At 53.6% G+C, this 22862-nt stretch overlaps 1 protein-coding gene across 1 annotated transcript; it reads right to left on the bottom strand.

Annotated features, from left to right (window-relative positions):
- Position 1: 1 nt before the first annotated feature.
- On the bottom strand, positions 2-6695 carry KLHDC8A (kelch domain containing 8A). The gene is made up of 5 exons (XM_006062263.4): positions 5857-6695; positions 3092-3256; positions 2639-2854; positions 1966-2067; positions 2-1021 (listed from the first exon to the last, which is right to left on the bottom strand). Exons 1-5 carry the CDS (start codon positions 6230-6232, stop codon positions 828-830), a joined length of 1053 nt encoding a protein of 350 aa, XP_006062325.3. The 5' UTR covers positions 6233-6695; the 3' UTR covers positions 2-827.
- Between the last annotated feature and the right edge of the window lie 16167 nt (positions 6696-22862).

Below are 22862 nucleotides of genomic sequence, written 5' to 3'. Positions count from 1 at the left end.
ATAGGAATATAGGTTTTAATCATTGTGCTGCTGCTGTTAACCAGAGTGCGACGAATCCACCCTTCATGGATGTGGATGCCACAGTGTAAATGAGCGAGTTTCACACAGCCCATCGGCGACAAAGGGCCGGGGGGAGGGGTGCCCGCAGGAGAAGTGGGGTGAGGAGAAGGGTGGGGAGCAGACCCTGGGCTGGCAGTCTGCCCCTTCCACATTGTTACATTCCCACCAGGACCCCAAGCGGGACCGGTCCTTTCCGGCCAGGGTGGCCAACCTGGGCCAGCCCCCGTGAACCCGACTTCCCTCCCAATCCAGCCGCCTCCAGCCCCAGGGCCATTCTTGCTGAGCAGATGAGGTTTGGGGCAGGCCCACAGCCGGCCACCAGCGGGGAAGAGACGGAGACCAAGGGAGGCAAGAGGGCTTTGGGACAGCCCGTGTCTGTTCTTCATCCCAGAAGACCCTCGGACGGGTGCAGAGCCAGGGAGAGGACAGCAGTGAGCAGCCATCCCCTGGGTCAGAACCCAGGAGATGGCAGAGGTGAGCCCACAGCAGGCAGGTGGCAGACGCTCCCGTACCTTTCTCTGCCTGAGCATAAGTGAGGACTCCCCGCCCTGGTCACCTCGGCTCCAGTGGGGAGGAGGTGTGGCCGCATCCCAGACACGTCTTCCAGCTTCCTCGGGTTGGTAGGGATTGGAGGTGGAGAGATCACTTAGAGCCCCAGGGCCTGACCCCGCTGGCTGCGGACAGGAGCCGGTACCTGGGCAAGTGGCCCCAACTCTTGTTCAGAGCGGGTGTCCGGTCCGGGATGCTGTGGCCGGGCCCAGAGGCAGCTAGGAGTCTGAGACACACAGGGCCTCCACCGCGTCGCTCAGACCCTGGTTGACGCCGCCCACGGCCAGCAGACAGTTCCTGAGGACGAGGCTGGAGCAAGCGCAGCGGGGCGTGGGCATGGCGGGGAGGGCCTCCCAGCGGCTCTTCCCCGGGTGGAACGCCTCGGCTGTCTCCAGGACCGTGGGCTGGTTCCCTGAAAGTGCGAGGGGCCGGGTCTCACCAAGCGTCCAGCCACCAGCCCGCCTGGGGGAAAGGCCCTCCTCCGCCCTCCCTCTGGAACCACAGGCAGAAGGTGACCCACTGCCCGCCCTCCCTCCCTCCGCCCCGGGGGAGGTGACCCACCTCCCGCCTCCCTCTGGAACCACAGGCAGAAGCCCAGCACCCTGGACTCCCTGGGCCGCAGGCCTTCCCCACCCTCTGTCAAACAGCCATTCTGCCCTTCTTGCCATCTCGGTCCTTCTATCCCCTCAAGATGAAGACTCAGCTTTCTTCCCCCACTGCCTGCTTTTACCACACGTTTCTAGACACTACTGCCTCTCTCCTGCCTGTGACGAAGAAAGCTGCTCACACGGTCTAGCTCACGTCAAGTTCCTTTTCTGCGTGGTAAAGTCGGGGAATCTGTCCACACTGAGTAAACTCTGGGTTCCCAGGAGCCCCACTGCCCACTTATCTCTCCCTAGTTGACGGTGGGACCCCACCATCAAAGTTCCTTGACGTCTGGGAGGGCTCATTCAGCAAATCTTGAGTTCATCAGAATAGCTGATTTGATCAGACTGCTTTCCTACTCCTTGATAGAGCTGAGAGTCCAGGGAGAAGATAAAGAGGACCAAAGCCAATCCCTTCTACCTCCAGCTCTCCCCGTACAGGGCCCCGGGGACCTAGGCTCAGCCGGCCTGTGTCATGTGATTCTCAGCATGTCCCTTATGCTCTCTGAGCCTCAGTTTCCCCCGTGTAAGAGGACAGAGAGACCATATCCGAGGCCCACCCATGGAGGCAGGACGTCGAGGCTGGGAGGAAGAGAGTGCTTTGGAATCAGGTGGTAGGCAGGCAGTGTGCCCGGAGCCAGCACCCTCTCCTGCTCATGCACGTCCAGACTGCACGGAGCACCAGGCCACAGCCTGGAAGCTCTTTCCTTACCAAGCCCTCCAGCCACTATGACCCGACCACTCAGAGAGCCGGCCACAAAGTCTGCCCGCCGCTTCTTGAGGAAGAAGGAACGCTCCATCTTCAGCCATCCCCCTGCAGGCCGTGGGCGATGTCAGGAGAAACACAGAGAGAATGAGATGCTGACCGCCCCTGCCAAATACACACGAGTGCTAAACTGCTCTCACCCTGGGCGGCACCTTGACTCCATCTACCCTGTATGCTCAGGGCATGTACAACGCCTCCTGCCGTGCGAAATGGCATTCAACCGACCCTCTCCATGCCTGCTGCAGGCCAAGGAACCACAGCTCTTATCATGAATCACCTTGCCCCGCCTGTTTTCACGGACTTTAAGCTGGAAAGGCGGAGAGTGTCCCAGTCAGCATGCTCTGTTTCAAAGCCCTCCCTCATCTGGCCCTGTCTGGATGTTGTAAGAAGGAACAACAGCTGGGAAAGGCTTTGATAAAAACAGCCAGCCAATCAGAGGGAGCCCTGGACAGATGAAAGAATTTGATCCCAAGAGTAGCCCTGAATGGAGAGGAGCATTCAGACTTCTGAAAGGCTCACGCCGCTGAGTAAACGGGCCCGGGGCAGATGGGTGGGATGGGTGTAAGGTGGGAGGAGGGCAGAAGGGAGGTGGGTTGCTAGGGCCTGGTGTCCAGCTTACCTTGCTCCATGTCGAACACATCCATCGTCCGGAGGAACTTGGGCTGCCGGTACAGCCGGCCCTGCCGCAGGCCCCCCAGGCTATACAAGCGGTCGTCCAGGGTCACAAAGCTGGAGAAGGCCCGCTTGCAGGGGATGTTGGGGAACTTGGTCCAGGAGCGAGTCTCAATGTCAAAGACCTCGAAGGCATTGACCGCATACTTGGACTGCCGTCCTCCTGGAGGCCAGGGCAGGGCACATGTTGGGCAGGAGAGTAAGCCCCTGGGGACTGGGGCTGGGTTCCCCCTTCTCACTGTTATTCGATCACATAGGAAGCTCCCTGAGGGTGGGGGGCAGTGTGATTAACCCCCAGTGCCCAGGAGATGCTGGGCACACAAACACTGCTTCCAACAGGAACTGGTCCGGGAGGGAAGGAGAGACGGACATGGGCCAGACAGCACATCTATGTCCTTACCCAGCACATAGATCTTGGAGCCTCGGAGGAAGGAGGTGGCGGCGTATCTCGGGGTGGGCATGTGTGCCAGAGACACCCACATGTCCTTGAGCATGTCATAGTGTTGGAGGTGATTGTGCGGACGGAGGTCCAGGCCCATCCCGCCTGCTGCGTACACGCGGTAATCTAGGAGAAAGGGCACACGGCAGACACCGTGAGACAGGCCTGTGCACTCAGCCGCTACCTTGGCCAGGCTCTGTCAACCCCTTGAATCCCAGCACTGAAGCCCGGGCACGTTCCCAACCACTGCTCTGCCAGAGAATGGGTTGGTGGCACCAGTAAAAGCTCCTGCCACACTCAAGCCTGGGTCTTCTTGAAGCCACGTCAGGCCTACGTGCCTTACCTTCCTTGGTGCCTGGCCCTTGGTTAAGCCCAAGATGCCAAGCCATGCCCAGAGGTAGACTGCGGTGGAGTCCAGGCCTGGACAACCCTTTGCAGGTCTTGTCCCCCCCCCACCCCCGCCCCCCGTTCTCCTTCCTGGGCAGCCAGAGAGATGCCAAAGAGGGACAGTATTCCCCTGACGCCCTCCAGGAGCAGCCTGATGCCACGCACTCCCAGACCAGAACTCGAGACCTAGAGGGGGCCTCTGGAGATGAGGTCAGCCCTGCTGCCGCTGGCCTTGTGGGGCACTGGCCCGCTGCTGTCCCTTTCTTTCTCTGGATAGGGGAAGGCCATCCTCCTGGACATACAGGAAAGCTTGTGGGCTCCAGGAGGCAGTTTGCACTGAATGGGATAGGGCTAGGGGTGAAAGAGGGAGAGGCTTTGGACGAAAGAAGCTCTGAGCAGGCAGCGAGCTGGGCACTCTGAGGAAAGGACAGCTTCTCTACTCCTTGTGGCCGCAGGTGACACAGCACACCTGGAGGCCGTTGAGCCTCCAAGCTCCCCTCACCCCAGGACCTCAGGCAGCCCGCTCAGGACACAACCCAACCTCCAGGGCCCTCTTCTCCCAGGGACCCATCCCTGCTCTGGGTTCTGTCTACTAGAGGCCAGTCCTCACCACTTCTGGCTCTACGAGGCTTTTATTTTTCAATAGAATTACAGGAATGAGTACTTCTTTCTACTTTCCAATCTTACTAAAGAGAGAAACAAAGAAATCCAAACCCTACCCTGTGGCTAGGAGATGGGGCTTGCTAAAGAGACATTCACCTTACGCACACTCTGCGTGTCCCATTCCTGTTCTCACCTATATCTCTGAAGCTGGGAACCTGACCCTCCACTCCACACTACCAATCCTGCGTCCGATTCTTACTCATCCTTTCAGAATCACCTTGGTGTCCCTGACTGCAAGGCTGGGCTGAAGGTGGTGGCTCCTTCGGCCATCACCCTGCTTCCTACACTGTTACTGGGATAACCTTTGTATGTTTCTTTCAATAGATTGTTAGATCCTGAAAATTTGTTAATCTGTGGCCCCAGAATCTGGTATAAAGCCTGGCACACGAGCATGTACATTTTTAGTAAACTAACTGCTGAGCCCGTTCAGCGCCATAGTTAAAAGAGCACAGATGTAAAATGAGGGCAGTGGTACTACTTGCCTCATCTGACAAGTTCTGAGGGTCAAAGGGGTTAATACCTATTAAGCACCCATGGTAAGGACTCAATAAATGTTAGTTCTTAACCGTTCAGCACCACTTCTTGAGGCCTGGGGATAAAGGGCTCCCCTTTCCCTCTCCATTTCACCATGGACCTCCAGGCCTTCCATCTTTCTTACTGGGAATTCAGGAGGCTCTGTTGGCTACTCTGCCCTGAGGGCTTCTTGAGTTTCTCTGTCTGATCTTCATTGGTAAGACCTGGGCTCCTAAAGGCAGGGATCGGATCTTCTGCATCTTTCCTTCCCACCTGGGACCTAGAACTGTGCCAGGAACAGGGCAGGTGCTCAAGAAATACTGATTTCTGACCTACAGTAGACCTGACAGGGAGCTGAAATAATTTTGCAAGAGAAGGAGGTAAGGTTGCAAACCTCTAAGCCTGTCTGATCTACATTTGGGGTTTCCTAACTCCTACTGGGCCATTTCCCATAAAATTGTGTTTTAGAAAAACAGTTTCCAGGGCCCCTTCTCTGCTCTGGGCTATACCAGGCCGGAAAAGAAAGACAGGATGGGCTTGGAGAAACTGAGATAAGAAGCATAAAGCTATGTGGTGAGCACACACATGCCCTGAGAACCTAGTGAACCTGGGCAAGAAGCCGCAGGAGCATGAACCTCAGGAACGTTCTGGTCTCCACTCATCAGTACCTCTGAGATTACGAGGCAGACTGTAGGGAGAAGGTCCTGGAATTAGGTCCCAAGACCCTCCCTGTGGGGCCTGGGGATGGTATGAAGATGGCATGAACAGGCCCAGGACCCCAAATATGTGTCTGGAGGTGGTGGTACCTGCAAGGCAGATTTCAAGGGATTTGCTGCTGTGGGTGGGAGGCCCAACCATTCTGCTGAATGAAGGTATCCACAGGGATATGGACAGAGTGCCCTTTGGCTCTCCCCTCGGGCAGGCTTGCCCACCTTGCTGGGAGGAGGCTGCTGGGGTGGAGTGGAGCTCTGGCATCATGTGGATTTACTACACACTTCACTTGTTTGAGCCGCAATTTTCCCACCTATGAAACCAGGCCAGCGGGTCTTTAGTTTCAGTGCCCATGTAATGTGACTGTGGCCTCCAGTCCAGGGCTGGCTTCCACCCCTTTCCCGGGGCCTCCCACCCCTCCTCCGCCCGCCCTCAGCCCTGGCCCCACTCGCCTTTGGCGGTGACCGAAATGCCCATGGCGGCCTCGCGCAGCGCGCTCCTCTTCTTCCACTTGCCCTCGTCGATGTTGTACATCTCCACGACCTTCAGGGGCAGCTGACTGGCGCCCACACCCCCGATCACCATGATCCGCTTCCCCAGGGCGGTGACGGCCACGCCGGCCCGGGCCGTGGGCAGCGGGGGCAGGGCGGTCCACTGGTCGGCCTCGGGGGAGTAGACCTCGAAGCAGTCCATGGGGACGCCGTTGTCGTCACAGCCCCCGATGGCATAGACCTGTCCCCCGGTTTCCAGCAGGGAGCAGTACACCCGGCGGCTCGGCAGCGGTGCCAGGCGCTTCCACTGGAAGTCCTTGACGGTGGGCACCTCCATGGCAGCCCCGGGGGCCCCGCCCGCCGCGCCCCAGCGGAGCGCGGAGCGAGCCCGGGAGTCGGTCAGCTACTCCGCGCCGCCCCTCGCCGTCTCCATCTCGCTAGGGTCCGCCGCCGCCCGCCCCCCGGCTAGGGCCCCGACGCCGGCCAGCGCTTCTCGGTCCCTCAAGACTCGGCGGCCCGGCGACGTCTGCGCTCGGCCCCGCGGGATGAGCCGGGCGAATCAAGGGCGGCGGGGGCCCCGCGCGCGGCCTCCTGGCCTCCCAGCCCCCCGCCCCGGACAACTTTCAAGGGAAGACGCGGCGGGGTCTCCACGGCACCGCTCTGTCCCCCGCGGGTCCGAGACCCTGGGGCCGCGCGGAAGACCGGGAGGGCCCCTGCGCGCCGGGCGCCGGGCGGCCTGCGGGCGAAGCGAGGAGCTGACACCTCCGGGCGCCGCCGCCCGTCCCCCGCGGCTCTCCCCGCCCGCCGACTCCCGCCCCCGCCCCGCGCGGCTCACACAGCCAGGCCGGAGGGTGCGGCGGGCGGCGGGGCGCGGAAAGCGCATTACGCGAGAGCGGCGCGGGGCGCAGGGGAGGGGGCGCGCCGTCCTGCCCAGCGCGCGCCGCCGTCACCCAGGCGGATGCTGAGAACAAGTGAGCAGCGGGAGGAGAAGCCGAGCCGCCGCCGGGGGTGGGGCGGCCCCGCACACAGCCTCCCCGCGGCCGCCACACCTGTGCGAGAAGCCGCGTGCGCCCCGCGGCCGCTTTACATAAGCCTCGGTGCTACGGCCGCGGGGGAGGGAAAGGGCCCGGCGGGAGGCGCGCACCCCCTTGCCTACTGTTCAGGGAAAGCGGGGCCTTAGAGCCAAGTATCCGGATGACGGGCCGGGACTCGCTCCAGGGCGGGGTGGGCGGTTTGTGAGTGTTTGTTTTGGGTGAGGAGGCGGAGAGTCCAATTACCCGGTTTATCTACAATACACAAACCCAGTTCGTGACAGACTGGCTCAACAGTGGGCTCTGCTATGGGGGAGGTATTATCAGATGGTTTAACCTAATAGGAACGTGTTATGTGTGTGTGACACCACCAGACCTGACACAGGGGCATCCGAACAATGTACACGCTAACCTGTGCACACATGCATAATTTACACATCGCCACCACACCGTCCACCCGGAAATGGTCATATCCACAGAGAAACTGACAAATGCACAGTTTGGCGGACACACAGCCAGCCAGAGACAGAAGTGGAAAGGCAAACACGTGAGTGGTCCCTTCCACATCATCCTTCTTCACACACCTTAGGAAGGGAAAACCTGGGTACCAAATCTGGGCCCTCAAGCACCAACCCACAGGGCTTGCCAAATAATTCTTTCAAGACCGGCAATGGCCTTATCAGGACAGCAGTCTGCAGTAACAGAGGTGCCCCTGAGGCCGGTGAGCCGCCTGGTGTGAGGAACTGCAGGCTTCTGGGGTCCCCCTATGCGGTTCTCCTGAACAGAGCCAAGTCTTGAAACACTCAGGCCTGGGAATCTGACAGACGTGGATTTAAATTCTGACTCTAAGAGAATTTAACTACTTACTCTGAACTTCAGTTTCCTTATTTTGTTTAGATTAAACTTTGTATTTTGAGATAAATTGTGGATTCCCTCGTGGTTGTAAGAAATAACACCTTTTACCCAACTTCCCTCAATGGTAACATCTTGCAAAATGTATAGTATAATAATATCCTAACCAAAATATGGAAGTTATCAGTCAAGATACAGAAAATTCCCATCACCACAAGAACTCTTCATGTTGCCTTTTTTTTTAAAAAAAGTTGAGCTATAATTGATTTACACCATGTTAGTTTCCGGAGAAGGCAATGGCACCCCACTCCAGTACTCTTGCCTGGAAAATCCCATGGACGGAGGAGCCTGGTGGGCTGCAGTCCATGGGGTAGCTAAGAGTCGGACACGACTGAACGACTTCACTTTCACTTTTCACTTTCATGCATTGGAGAAGGAAATGGCAACCCACTCCAGTGTTCTTGCCTGGAGAATCCCAGGGACAGGGGAGCCTGATGGGCTGCCGTCTACAGGGTCGCACAGAGTTGGACACGACTGAAGCAACTTAGCAGCAGCAACAACGTTAGTTTCAGGTGTACATGTTGCCTTCTTATACCCATACATTCTTCCCTCTTGCCTCTATCTCTCCAACCCCTGGCAACCACTAATCTATTCTCCATTTCCATAATTTTGTCATTTCAAGAATGTTATGTAGAGAATTCTCTGGCAGTCCAGTGGTTAGGACTTGGCACTTTCACTGCTGGGTCCTGGGGTTCAGTCTTTGGTTGGGGAACTAAGATCCCACAGTGATGGTCCACCACCACCACCCCCTGCTCCCACAAAAAAAGAATATTATTGGGATTAGCGTTTTTTTTTTTTTTTTTGCTCCCAGCATAATTCTGAGGAGATTCATCCAAGTTGCTGCATGTATCACCAGTTCACTGCTTTCTGAGTAGCATTCCATGGTATAGATACATCACTGTAGATTTTTGCAAAGATTAAAAGAGAAGACATTTGTAAAGCGTTCAGTTCAGCTTCTGACACACGGCAAGGGCCTGGTAAATCGCCATTAATGCCGTAACTATTACAACTACTGTCAACAAAACCAAGAAAAAGGAAATTTGCCCCTCACTGAGAAATGACTTCCTGTGAGAAACGGAAGTCACAGCTCCCAATAGGCCCATCTTAACATCTTGAGATCTTGGCTTAGAAATTCCACTGCTTTTTAGTTTGAGTTCTCTGTACTTACATATTAAGCACCTCTAGAACCTCACAGAAGATGGCTGTGGTGGGGCTCAGAGCAGGCCACCCCGAGATATACCACAATGGCATATTGACTGTTTTAAGTTAGTTATTTAAGAAACAGCCAGCGGGAAAAAAATTGATGTTGGAAAACACTCTGAACTCCTTCTTTACCCATGAAAGTGGGAAATAAATCTTCCATGTCAAAGTACCCTACCCAAACCAAGAGGAGAGAAAGCAACCTCACCACCAGAGGTAGGGAATTCAAGGCTAAGAAATTTGTATAAACAAATTTTGTTATTTTATTAGTCTGCTATACCAGGCATGAATTCCTTTGTTAAATTTTCACAAATAGTGTTTCTTTGTCTAAAAATGATATATAAACAACCTGCCCTGGTCACTTTGGGGGTCCCATTTCTATGGGATCTCTGGATATGTGAGTTAAATTTTTTATCCCTGCTGATAATCTTGTGTCCTTTTAATTATTAGACCAGCCAAAAGAACTCAAGATGGGGAAGGGAAATATTTCCCCCTCCCTGAAAGTAATGTTCTGTTTATTTAATAAGAATGCATAAATTCCAAAAAATGTGATCTGCATTAATGAAGTTTCACTGGAAGCAACAAACATTTCTCTTTTTCCTGGAGGTCACAATCTGCCCAGAGGAACTGGGAACAAACCCTCAACCATCAACTTAAACTGTCTGCACAAGATCTGGACACGGTGATCAGGAGAAAGCCGTACATATTCCTCAAAGGGGTTTGTTGGGTGGGTCCACTTTCAGCCTCTTTTGCCCACTGAGCCTTCTACCAAAGCAGTGAGGCAAGGCTTCTTGTGGCCCCACCCACCCCAGCTGGGACAGGTCAGTGAGCAGGTATATAAAGCTCATACTACTTTATGTTTGCCTAACTTGAAATAAACTTGCACATCCGCTTTCCCATAATCTTGAAAACAACCCTAGGAAATGTTGTCAGTTAGGTATCAGTATCTGCTTTTTGAGATGAGGACTCTGAGCCTTAGTGAAACGAAGTAATTGACTTATGACCATGTGAGCCGTTCAGGGTGGGTCTAGTTGGTGAATTCCAAATCCAGTGCCTTTCACTGTATTCCAGTTAAATCACAAATGAAAGAATTGTATATTACTAAGGGCGTCAAACTTCTCTCCTCTCACTTTCAGCCCAATTACAGTGAAGGAAGGAGCAGGGGCCCTCAGAGGTTTCAGGGACTACCCTCTCCCCGTTGCCATACAGTCTGGGCCAGGCAGCATAGCTGGGAAAGGACCAGAGTCAGCCCCCAGAATAGGACAGTTCTAACCTAATGTTCATGTCCTGCAAGCATAATGCTCTTTGAAGGCTGTGGGATCCAGGGAGTCAGACCCTTGGAAAAGTACTAAGGCAGGATGCCTTCCAGGCCACGGCCTCGTTGCTTGTTCTGGAAGTCCTGGCCTCTCTGCATCGCCCCCGCTCCTTGCCCCACAGCTCTTCCTCCCAGCCAGGTGACATCCTTTATCCTTCCACTGAGTGCGCAGTGAGGAAGCTTGTAACCTAGCAACAGCCACTTAGGATTCCCTGAGTCACCTGCCGTTTCCATGCCTGGGCTGAGTGCACCAGGCTGGGGGCTTACGCAGTGCCAAGCAGAGGTGGGGGTCCAGTGATCCCTTTGATTCCTCACCAGCTCACTCCAGTGAGTAACCGCATTACCTGTCAGGAAGCTCTTCCTCTTTAGAGGAAGGATTTAGAAGCCTAACTCCTTCTTGCTTTCAGACTTTGTGTTGCATTGGTCTGGGTTTCTCTTCATTTTTAGATACTGTTTGAGTTTTTACCTTGGTTATAAGGTAGCACTGGAAAGGTAGGAAGGTGGGGAGAGGAAGTTCATGAAAGTCTCTAAACATGAAGCCTTGATACTCAGGAGCCTTTATTATTGTGATATTGATGCCTCAGTCAAATTGGTTGAAGGCGTATTTAGCCTCAGAAATACTTATTAAGTATATCTTTAAAGAAGTCTCTTTTCGGGTGTTGTTTAGTCGCCGAGTCAGGTCTGACTTTTTTACAACCCCATGGACTGTGGGGTCATCCATGGAATTTCCTAGGCTCCTCTGTCCATAGGATTTCCTAGGCAAGAATACTGCAGTGTGTTGCCATCTCCTTCTCCAGGTTTTGGGTTTATTAAGGCCTAATTTACATACAAGAAACTGCACAGTCTGACTCAGCATCAATTGAGTTTATTAGATATTCAGGGGCTGGCCTTCACTGAACTCTGTGGTAGGTAGTGGGGAAGCTGAGGGTGTTGGTGAGGGGACAGTCTCTGCCCAGGACAGCAGGCAGAGTCCCAGCGAGGCATACTGTGGTGACGTATGTGTGTGCAGGGCCTCAGGGGGCTGGTGGAGTGCCGGGTGCAGAGCACAGCTGTGGTGGGAGTGGGGAAAGGAGAGTTGTGTGGCTCTTACGTGCCGCAGTAGCTTCTTTCTCCGTCTTCAGAAACGCAGTTTACCCTCCCGGGTGCGATGCTGGGGGACGGCAGCCTGCATCCCCCTGGGGCCGGTCTCCGTCCCTGTGCAGTTCTCTCTCCGCAGGCAGGTGGCCTTGGGAAGGTGTGTGGACTTTGGAGTCAGACAGACAGGGCTGAATCCTGGATTGCCCACTCCCGGCTGTGTGACCTTGAATGAGTCCCTGACGTCCTGAATCTCAGCTCCTCATCCGTGAGAAAGGGAAGAAGGAAACTACTTGTAGCACGACGTGGGGAACAAGACGCCAGGCGTGGCTCTGGGGCAGGCAGCAGGTCCTCTGTAAAGCGTAGTGTGCTTTCTTCCCCTTGCAGGTTTCCATACTTCTGGCCAGAGAGCCTGAATAGCAGGCGCCAGTCTCACAAGGGAGGCACCTCACCAGAGCCCACACCTGTCCAGAAATCCAGCCATTTCTGGGTGTGTGTCTTGAACAGGATATTTCCTCCTAGCTAACTGGAATCTCTTCCACTGCAGCCTGAACAGTATTCTGATCAGGAGAACAGCTGGTGCTCTTCCTTTAGATAATCACCTTCTTATTCCTCATCTGAGACTTGGGCTGGATTCAGGGAGCCGGGGACGAGGATGACTCATCCGATTAGGACAGAGGCCACAGCAGACTAAGGGGAGGGTCGATCCCTCCCCCAACTTGGAAAAGCCTCATTAGAGCCCCCTCCTGCCCAGCCCCGAGGAAGAATTCAGGGCTCAGGTGGACCTGAGTGGAGCCAGGGCGGCACCGGGTCAGCAGTCACAACCATCATCTGCATCTGTTCGCACGGCACCACCAGCCTCTGGGGTGGCAGTCGGGGGCCCCTCAGGATGGCCTTGAATGAGAGGGCCTCACCTCCTGACTATGCAGCCTCAACTGGAGGGCTGACTCAGCCACATTCCTTCCGCTACCCTCACCCCCCAAGAGTGTGGAGCGCAGCTCACAGAGCGCAGCACGCAGCATGGCACTCAGCACAGAGCATAGAGCCTGGAGCCTAGAGGGACGAAACGGGGGTCACTATACACGCATCAGTCTGCCTGGGAGCAACCTCTGCCCATTTAGGTAAAACCAGGACATTGGAAAGTGGATCACGGATAAGGCATTGGCAGGGTGGTCATCTTGATTTTCAGAGTCACAAGATACGCAATTTAGAAGGAAGAGTTGGGGAGCACAAATTCCTCTGCTCCTTAAAGCATCAGATGATAAAAGACAGCAGGAAGAGGAGCCTTCTCAGAAAGACCTCGGCTACTTCTCTGTGTTTATTGAGGAAATTGTAAGAGGAAATGGGGCTTGTAATAAAGCCTGAGGATCTGGGTTATAAAAAGGAAGAATTTCCTGCCCTGGGAGCATCAGAAAATCAAAATACCAGCATGAGGTGAGGTGAGAGACCATGGTGTCACTTCCCCTGGGAGGTACTGGAAATAGGAAAGACACAGGGCTGAGAGTCAAAAGACCTCTGTTCCAGCTCACATCTTGTCATAACCAGGCTGTGCACCTCTGGACCAAGCATATCTATTCTGGTGTCTGTAAAATGAGAAAGGAGGGAAGTAGACAGTGGCCTGAGGTCTCTCCCAGCTGGAGCGTCCTTCTGCAGCGGGCACGCAGGGTGGGAAGCCCTAGAGAAATAATCGTTTAACCAGAGTGACAAAGCAGGAGGTTCCAGAATGGACATCCTCATGTTCTTCTGGGTGGGGCAACCGTACAGGGGTCTGGCCTCCCTGGCTCTCATGGGTGCTCCCCACTCCCCAGGGTTCTGTCACCAGAAGGGACCGTACTAGGGACCTTCCCCTGGAGCTGTTGTGAGCACCAGCCTCGTTTCCCCAGCTCAGCCAGGGACCCGGGGACCTGGGTGAGCTGCCGCTGCGGCTAAGGACTGGCTCCTGGTAGACCTTGGGCACCCACCCAGAAGCCTGTGTTCTTGGACCCTGACATTTCCGGGGTGCCTCTTGCCTTTCCACAGGCTGCAGGAACAGGAGGCAGAGGACTCAGGGCTTAAGATACACTGATTCTGGCGCCTCCTCTCAAAGTAAAAAAATGGGCGCGTTTATCCCAGGTCACCAGGCCGGGGCATGGGGCCGGCCGTATCCTACACCCTTGCTGACCTGGAGGATAGTAAGGCCTTTGCAGGGGTCCGGGCAGCTCTGCAGAGGAGCTGGGGGCTGCCGGCTGGGGGAGGCAGCCGCGGAGCACTCAAACACAGCTCTTTAAATGCCCATTAGTAAGTTAATATCGCCATTTCCAGAGCCAGCCGCGTCCTCCATTCTTCTTAATTAAAAAGAGCTCCATGTCCTGGCAGAGCTGAGAGAGGGCTCTGAATGATTTACACACCATTCCCGCTGCTCCAGCTGGGAGATGGGCGAGGAAGATTGATTGGCAGATGGGCCGGCCTGCCTGTCAGGGTGGGCGCAGGCGTGCACGTGTGTGTGTATGCGCTGGGGGCCCCGTTGGGGGTGCTGGCTCTCCGGCTGGCAGGTTCTCAGTGAGCAGGGCAGAGGACATGCAGTCCGGTCCCAGGAATAAGGCCTTCCTCAACAAAAGGCTCGCCTGCTCACCTCATGCAGGGGCCCCCACTTCCCAGCGAAAATGTCTCATGAGAGGACAAATGCTCAGGCTGTTGTCTTGTCTTCAGCCAGGGCCCCGGCCCAGAGGTGAGTATGGCTCACATAGCAAATCACACTTACTGCTCTTCTGTTGATCATCGCTGCTTACATTAGGAGGAGGGCTTCCCACGGCCTGGCTCTCTTTCCCTGCCTCCCTAGGAGCCCCATATTTTGTCTGAACCTGATGTGCAATGGGATTGAAGGCTCTGGGGCTGTTTATGGAGCTGGGAGGACGAGGACCGGGGCCTATGGGTTGGACTGGCGGGAGATGGCACTCAGTCCGGGGCCTCTAGAGAGCTGGGAGCTGGGAGCAGCTACCGTCAGAGGTCCTAGCCTTTTTTGCCTCTCCCTTCTTGCCAGGCCTCGGGCAGCTTCTATTATTAGCTGAGCAGCCTCATTCTCCAGCCTGTGGCTCTCACCTCCACCTCCGGGAGCCCACCATCTCCCACGGGCGCCCGAGAAGCAGGGCCAGCTCATCCTCCAGCTGGAAAGAGTGTCTGTCCACCCTCGTTGGGACCGTTATGGAGGGAGAGGGTGGTTCCCCTCTGGCGCTGTCTCTCCTCACCGCCTCCCCTCGTCCTCTGCGCTCCACATCACGCAAGCGCACGCGCACACACACGCCCTCCTCCCCAGAGGTTCTGGAGAAGGGACCAGGCGGAGGCACGTGGGGCGGGGCGGGCACAGCAGAGCTGGCTTCACCCGGCGCCCTGCTTCAACCCTCCCTCCCGCAGGAGCCCGGCAATCTGCTGCAGAAGCAAGCTTGCCATCTGGTGCGGTGACCTGCGTCCCCTCTGTGCTGGAGGCAGAGAGAAGGGAGAGGCGTGACAGGCCGGCTGCAAGTGGGCTTTGTGCGCGTGCATGCTTAGGAATAGAGATGAGCACCCAGCAGAGGGGAGACGCAGGCCGAGCCGGGTGAACCAGGCCGTCTACCTGTGCCCTGGGAGGGCTGAGGCGCCCAGGGAGCGTGCACCGCTTGCCCAGTTGAGGCGAGAACACGTGTCACCAAGGATGCCGCCTGCTCAGTGCCCATGAGTCCTCAGTCCTCCCTGGACACCACCAGGGAAGTATACTGAGTGATACCTCTATTCGCGCCCTGACCCTGGGGTGGACACCCCGGCAGAGACCATCACCAGGGTCCCGTGAGTCCTCTTGCGTTTGACGGTCCTGGCCCAGAGCGCTGTTTTCTCCCTTGGCTGACACCGCTCTCCTGTGTCCCCGCCTCGGGAGTCATGTTCTGAGGGGTGTCTCAGTGCAGACTCTCCCGAATCACAGGTGAAGTTCTCTCATGACACTCTGGGGCTGTGCGTGGGGGTGTTGAGCAAGCATGACTCCTGGGCCACATCCAGGGCTCCACCTGTTCTTGTAGGGCATTGTGATCTAAGAACAGTTTTTACATTTTTAAATGTTTGCGGGAAAAAATCCAAAGGAAAATGTTTCGTGATACATGAAAATTATGTGAAATTCACATTTCATCATCTATAAATAAGGTTAGATTGGAATGCAGCCACGCTCATCACTCACTCGTTTATGTGTCGTCAGTGGCTGCTTTCCCACTGAAATGGGGAGTGGAATAGTTGCAACAGAGAGCGCGTGGCCCGCAAAGCGTGAAGTATTTACTATCCGGTCCTTTACAGAAAGTGTCTGTGCATTGCCCCACATTTAGGCCCCTTTAAAGGGAAACTGAGGGATACCACCTTTTTCCTGACAACCTGCTTCTCGCTTCCCTTGACATGTTAGGCTGGCACAGGAATATCTTGTGGCAATGGAAGGAAACTAACCTTTGCTGGCACCTACTGTCTAGCAGGTGCATTTCCTCTGTTTATCACATCCTCTTTACAGCAGTCTTGAGAGGGGCAAGCACTAACAGCTGCTTACATTAACGAAGGCCTGGAGGCTCAAAGGGCTTCAGAAATCCACCCAAGCTCTTATGGCTGATCAGAAGAGGATTCTAGATTCAAACCCAGTTCTGTCTGAAAATACTTTTCTTCCAAAGCCAGGATCATCCCCAGGCCAGCGTGGTGCTAAGATGACTTCAACGGCCCAGTGAGGACCCACCCCCATGGCTGCTGTCTTGGGCCTCCCCATGAACAGGGGGATGAGACTCTGGCTTCAGGGACCCAGAGCCTGCTCAGGCTCAGAGCCTGGTCTCTGGGTGAGGGGAGTGTGCGTGCAGGAAGCAGGTCAACAGCACCACGGACAGCTGCACAGTCAGCGCCTCCCTCCTCGTTTCCTCATCTCTTGCCATCTACTTTCATCACTTATTAGGCTTCCTTCGGGAAGGCTCAATTTGCATTTAAATAGAAAACCTCCAGAATGGCTCTGATATAACAGTTAAGGTGTTAATTACAAATTCATTCCTCTTTAAATATTAAAGCATTTAGTACCTCTCTTGGGTGATGGAAGGCAGCAGGAATGAGCGGCTTTTATTGCTATTTACTTCAAAGCCCTTACAACTCCCCACCAGCAGAGGGCAGAGAGGAGGCATTCTCATGGAAGGATGGAAGGATGTGTGTCTTGGGAACCTAAACTCACCCAAAAATAAACGACCAGCAGCAATCATTCTTGAAAGAAAGGAGAAGAGGCCCAGCAGGATGAAGCTTCTAGCATCGGGCAGAGGGACGTCTTCAGGTTGCCAGTTCCCCGAGTTGCTTATTCACCACCCTCTCCCATCACCAAGCCTAATGCCTGGCATGCAGTGGAGACTCCAGGAATGCTTACTGATTTAATGAATGAGTAAGTTAGCCAATCAGTCAGTTAGGAGAGAGATCATTCATTCAACTACTGTTATGACTCAGGTGCTGTACTAGGTGATTTTCATAAGCCTCCTTGTTAAATAGTGTATTCCTCTGCATTGCCCCCAGAGCCCTGCAGATGATACACTCATTCTTCTTTGTCTTGAGGAATTGTACTTTGTGTTTTACATACTGATTTATAAATTCACCTTCCTATGCCACGGTTCAGAGGATGAGATGGCTGGATGGCATCACTGACTCGATGGACGTGAGTCTCAGTGAACTCCGGGAGTTGGTGATGGACAGGGAGGCCTGGCGTGCTGCGATTCATGGGGTCACAAAGAGTCGGACACGACTGAGCGACTGATCTGTTCTGATCTGATCTGATGCCATGGTTAATAATTATAGCAAAATTGAGAGGTGCACCAAGTTTTATTATTCCCATTTCACAGGTGAGAAAACAAACCTAGGGGAAGTGAAGACATGAGCCTCAGAGCACCCAGTTCAACTGGAAGCTCAATCAGAACCTGAACCTTAGTCTCGGGGCTCTCAGCCCAGATCTCTGGCTGGGCTGGTTACTCCAGAACTCACAGTGTCACACCCCAACTTGGCCCTTGTCCCCAGGTGCTGGGGCCCGAAGTCCAGCTCAGCCTCTCAGCCAGGCTCAGGGCCCGGTCGTGGCTTGCTGCTCTCTGCTGGGTTTGTGCATTCTTGCTTGTTGAAGTCCTGTTCCTTCTCCAATGCTCAAGCTCAATGTCACCTCTTCCAGGAGCCTTTCATGATCCTGGCAGGCAAGAGCAATCTTCCCATGTTTCTGTAGAATTTTATCTGTGACTTACAACAATTGCCTTGCGCGATAACAACCACCACTGATACTCAGAGCACTATTCCAAACTCTTTACATATTTTATATCATTAAAATTTCATATGAACTTAATAATAGTTAACAAGTATATGGTGATTATTAGTGTTGTGAACAGTTTTACATATGCGTGCGTGTAAATTTTAGCCTGTAAGATAGTTACTATTATAGTGACTATAGTTCTATACATATACTACTGCTACTACTACTAAGTCGCTTCAGTCGTGTCTGACTCTGTGCGACCCCAGAGACGGCAGCCCACCAGGCTCCACTGTCCCTGGGATTCTCCAGGCAAGAACACTGGAGTGGGTTGCCATTTCCTTCTCCAATGCATGAAGGTGAAAAGTGAAAGTGAAGTCCCTCAGTCATGTCCAACCCTCAGCAACCCCATGGACTGCAGCCTTCCAGGCTCCTCCATCCATGGGATTTTCCAGGCAAGAGTACTGGAGTGGAGTGCCATTTCCTTCTCCGTTCTATACATATGCATGTGTATAATTTAGCCTATAAGGTAGTCAGTATTATCCCCACTTGGCAGATGAGGAAACTGAGACTTAGGTGAAGTGACCTGCTGAAGGTCAGAGAGCCAGAATAGGGAGTGAAATCCAGGCTGGCTGACCTCGGGGTCCACACACCATTTGGGTAGAGGTTCTATCTGACTCGCCAGACGATCAGCAGTCTGAAGGTGGGAGCCAGCGTTGTGTGTCATTCTTGCCATCCCTCCAAAACCAAGCACAGCAACTTGTGCATAGCTGGTATTCAGTAAATTGAGCTGAGTTCAGACCAGAAGCTAAAAGTTCTGGATATTGGTTGTGTGTTGTCCAATCTGGGAGCAAACCTTTAACTGCAAAGCTAGAGTGGCCCAGCTGAGGAAGAAAGGCCCTTAGAGACGCTTACCCCTCCCAGTCTCCCGCCAGCCCGTCTCTAACACTGCTGCCTGTCTCCCCAGCAGAGGCACTGGGAACGCCACGGTGACAGTGCAGAGACGGATTGAAATAAAACTTACCTGGCCCGGGGAGAAGGGCATCAGTGATCGTCTGCCAAAGACAAAGGAGGAGAAGGGGCTGGAGAGGCCTGGGCGGGGGTCGGCCGGGGCCCCTCCGAGGAGCAGGCTGGGGGCAGGGACAGCAGGAGCCCCAGGATCCCAGGGCTTCCTCCAGGACTCGAGTTCCCCGCTGCCGCCTCTGGCTGATGAACTAGGATCACGTCCTACGCAGAGGGCTGCCTCCAATGCCTGGGAGGGGGTCCTCCACTCAGGAGGAGTGATCCCCCACCGTGAGAGCCTCGGCCCTTTATGGAGCTGGGCGGCTTTGCCTGCCTCTCCCTCTGTGGGCCTCAGCTGCCAGGGCCTGATCTCTGAGGACAGAGGGTGCAGGGCAGACACACTCGCACACACAGACAATGACTGCCATGGAAACTAACCAGCAAGAGGATTTAGGGACTTCTCTGCCAGGTGGGAGAGAAGGAGGGAAGAGAGAAAGCGGCTGGCCTTTGTGGCAGGACCTTTATGCAAAAATGACATGTCCACTTCAGCCCTGATCCAGTGATGGCCAGTTTCCCTGTTCTGGGCTGTGGGTAAAATGCAGAGACGTGAGTTGACCTTTTGGTATTAGAGCCCCAAACAGCCACCCTACACCTTTGTCCTTCTGTGCAGAGTGGGCATCAGCGTTCAGAGAGGGGGAGCAGCTCCCTCGAAACACCCAGCACTGCTGGAAACATTAGGCACAGGCTGCCAACCTTTCAGGGCAGTTTGGGTCAGTTTGCTTGAGGAGATGGCTCGCAGAAATGATGAAAAGTGCAGTGTCCCAAGGGGTAGCCAGAGAAGGCTGCATTTTAAGCCCCATCTCCTCTATGGGGCACAGCAGACTGTCCGGAGCTTGAAGACAGACAGCGGGGGCGATCGCAGAGATGTGGTACATGTGGCTTCTCCATTCTATGGCTCTTCTATTTTGGGAGGATTGTCTCTCTGGGCAAAAGAAAATCTAACTAGGGTAACATTTTTTTTATTCTCTAAGGAGAAGGTACTATTGGAGTAAGACCATCAACTGAGCCCCAGAAATCCCACCAGCTATTCAGCTGTGAGACTTTAGACAAGTATGAAAGTGAAAGTCTCTCAGCTGTACCCTACTCTTTGAGACCCCATGGACTTTACAGTCCATGGAATTCTCCAGGCCAGAATACTGCAATGGGTAGCCTTTTCCTTCTCCAGGGGATCTTTCCAACCCAGGGATCGAACCCAGGTCTCCCGCATTTTGGGCAGATTCTTTACCAACTGAGCCACAAGGGAAGCCCAAGAATATTGGAGTGGGCAGCCTATCCCTTCTCCAGCGGATCTTCCCAACCCAGGAATTGAACTGGGGTCTCCTGCACTGCAGGCAGGTTCTTTACCAACTGAGCCAGCAGGGAAGCCCTAATAGACAAGTTTACCCATCTGTAAAAGGGGACTGGTGGGGTTGTGGAGGGGATTAAGTGAGGCAATACGTGAGTGGAGTACTTAGAATAGTGCCTGGCCCGCAGTGCTTACCATTGCTATTGTTACTGTCAGTAGTTTTTCTGGTCTTCTGTTTCCACAGCTATAAAAGTGAGCCAATAACACCAATATCTCTCATGGGAATTAAATGGGAGGATTATGAGATTATACTCGATGGCATGGTGATTATCACAGGGTATACATTTGTCAAAACCCATCAAACTGTGGATTTTATTGTGTGTAAATGACACTTTGATTTTTATATGACTTTATATAAACAAGTGCATCAGCCACGAGTGTCTAGAACATAGGAAATATTCTCATTCCCCGATCTCTCTCCATGAAGACAGAGGCGGACAGACAGCGAATACTGGGAGAGGAGGGCTGCGTAGGGAGGGGGCATCCATACACGGGCCACATTGATTTTGGAGGTAATGGACCACCTGTGGAGACTCAGTTATTCTGGATATTTCCTCAGGCTTGAACGTCAATCTCTCAGTTACAGAGGCAACACCTGGGTAACCAAGTTTCCTTTATTAACCCAGCTCCTAATGTCATAATCTGGTACAAGACAGTGAGCTGCACTTCAGCTCGCTTCACCTGCCGCTCCAGGAGCCATCTCCCCTCCACTGCCTCTGCTCTTTGTCTCCCAGACTCCCCGGAGCTGCACTTTGGCCCCTGAGCAGGGTGGCATGGCGATGGTTGGCTGCAGGCTGTCACACCTAATGAAGCATTGGCCCAGGGAGACAGCTGTCCATCAGAGCAGCCCAAGAAGGAACTGTGTGCCACATTAGAAATGCCTGAGAGAGGTTGCTATAGCCCAATTAAAGAGGCATTGTGTGTGTATATGCGTGTGTGTATGCATGAGCACATGTGTAAAGGGACTGGAGGGAGTGAAAGTAGAATACAATTAAGAATCAAATAAAACTGATCCCTGGAGACAGATTATAGGCCACAAGCAAACAGCTTGCCTAAAGGATAGCTGCTTGGATGACGCTGCAGACAGAATCCATGCTGCCAAATGGCCCCAGAATCTCCCTTGTTTGTTTGTCCTATGGATTGGTGCCTATAAATAAACATATGCCTAATCCATAATCTGAGAATAATTTTAAACTCAGTCTGTGACTATCCATTCTAAGCCAATGTTTGGGGGCCCTGGCGCTTCTTGCTTCTCTGTATTGTTTGGGGATATAAGACTGAGTAAGAGACAAATGCAAAGAGGATGACATGCTGAAGATGTTTCAAACATGAAATCCTCTCAGGATTACTTCCTTCATCTCTCCAAAGATGCTTATGTCTAGGGACAGGGAAGAGAAGGGGACAAGTTGGGATCATGACAACTAAAACAGCCATTAAGATCATAGCCCTAAACTGCAGTTCTGAATGTGAAACCCTAGCGATGAGAGGGTCTAATGTTCAACCCAAACCTTGCCAATGATGAAAACAAGCACTGGGTCTTTTGGCAGCTGTCTGATGTTAGGTGATGAAATAAAGCAAGTTCCAGTTGAAATTAGCAGGGTGGGTCCAGGTTAAAGAGCAAACAAAGGAAGGTAGCCCAGAGTCAGCTGGTGTCCTGGGATACAGATAAGTCACAAAGCTGGGTTTATCTGTGGGTGTCAAGATTGACCAGCCAAGGGTCTATTCCGGAGAAGGCAATGGCACCCCACTCCAGTACTCTTGCCTGGAAACTCCCATGGACGGAGAAGCCTGGTAGGCTGCAGTCCATGGGGTCGCTGAGGGTCGGACACGACTGAGCGACTTCACTTTCACTTTTCATTTTCATGCATTGGAGAAGGAAATGGCAAACCACTCCAGTGTTCTTGCCTGGAGAATCCCGGGGACCGGGGGAGCCTGACGGGCTGCCATCTATGGGGTCGCACAGAGTCGGACACGACTGAAGTGACTTAGCAGGGTCTATTTCCAGGGTTCTTATCAACTTAGCCATCCCCTCCTCCCGAAAAAGAGGCCCAAGCTGGAATGTAAAAAGGTGCTGGGTCTGAAATCCTGCCTAATTTAAGCTCTGCTCACAAAGGAGGCCAGAGAGCACAGGGAGGGGTGGAAATCAAGTGAGTAAATGTCAGCTCTGCAGTTGGGAAGAAGCCATTAGGCCGGCAGAGCATCCAATTAGCAGCCATTGAATTAGAGCAGCAAAATAGGGGTCTGACATCAAGGCCCGGCGGGGAGGGACAGTCTAAGTGGGCAGGAAGGCGCGCAGGCGGCGGTCAATGGAGGATTACCGTAAGATGTGCAAATGGCAGGCGCAGACGCCTACCGACGACAGTTCCCGTCCAGACACCCTTCACAAAATGCCCACACGATGCCTTTGTCCTTCCTCAAATCCTGTCTCAGGGAGCCCGGCCATCTCATGGGCGATTTTGGAAAACATTTCTCCCTTCTGCCTGAACCCAGAAACAAAATAGGCAGCTCTCAGCCACTCTGGGATTAGTCAGAACAGACAAAGAAGGGGAGCAAATCCCTCAGTAAATAGCGCCCCGGAGATTTCATTTTTCTGCTTTTCAGTACAAACCTTACTCAGACAGATGCTGGAATACATCAGTCTTCCTGTGCACGCCAGAAAAGAGAACTTTATTCACATAGAGACATTTTCATTTAATGCTGTATTTATTTCATTTTGTAACCAGTGGTTTGCCAGTGCTGAGTCTTCCCCACCCCCCTCCCCACAAAACTCTCGATTCCTTGTCCAGAGTCTTCCCC

Source organism: Bubalus bubalis, chromosome 5, assembly GCF_019923935.1.
Source record: "Bubalus bubalis isolate 160015118507 breed Murrah chromosome 5, NDDB_SH_1, whole genome shotgun sequence".
Classification (NCBI taxonomy): domain Eukaryota; kingdom Metazoa; phylum Chordata; class Mammalia; order Artiodactyla; family Bovidae; genus Bubalus; species Bubalus bubalis.
This window is presented reverse-complemented; position numbering and strand designations above follow the sequence as displayed.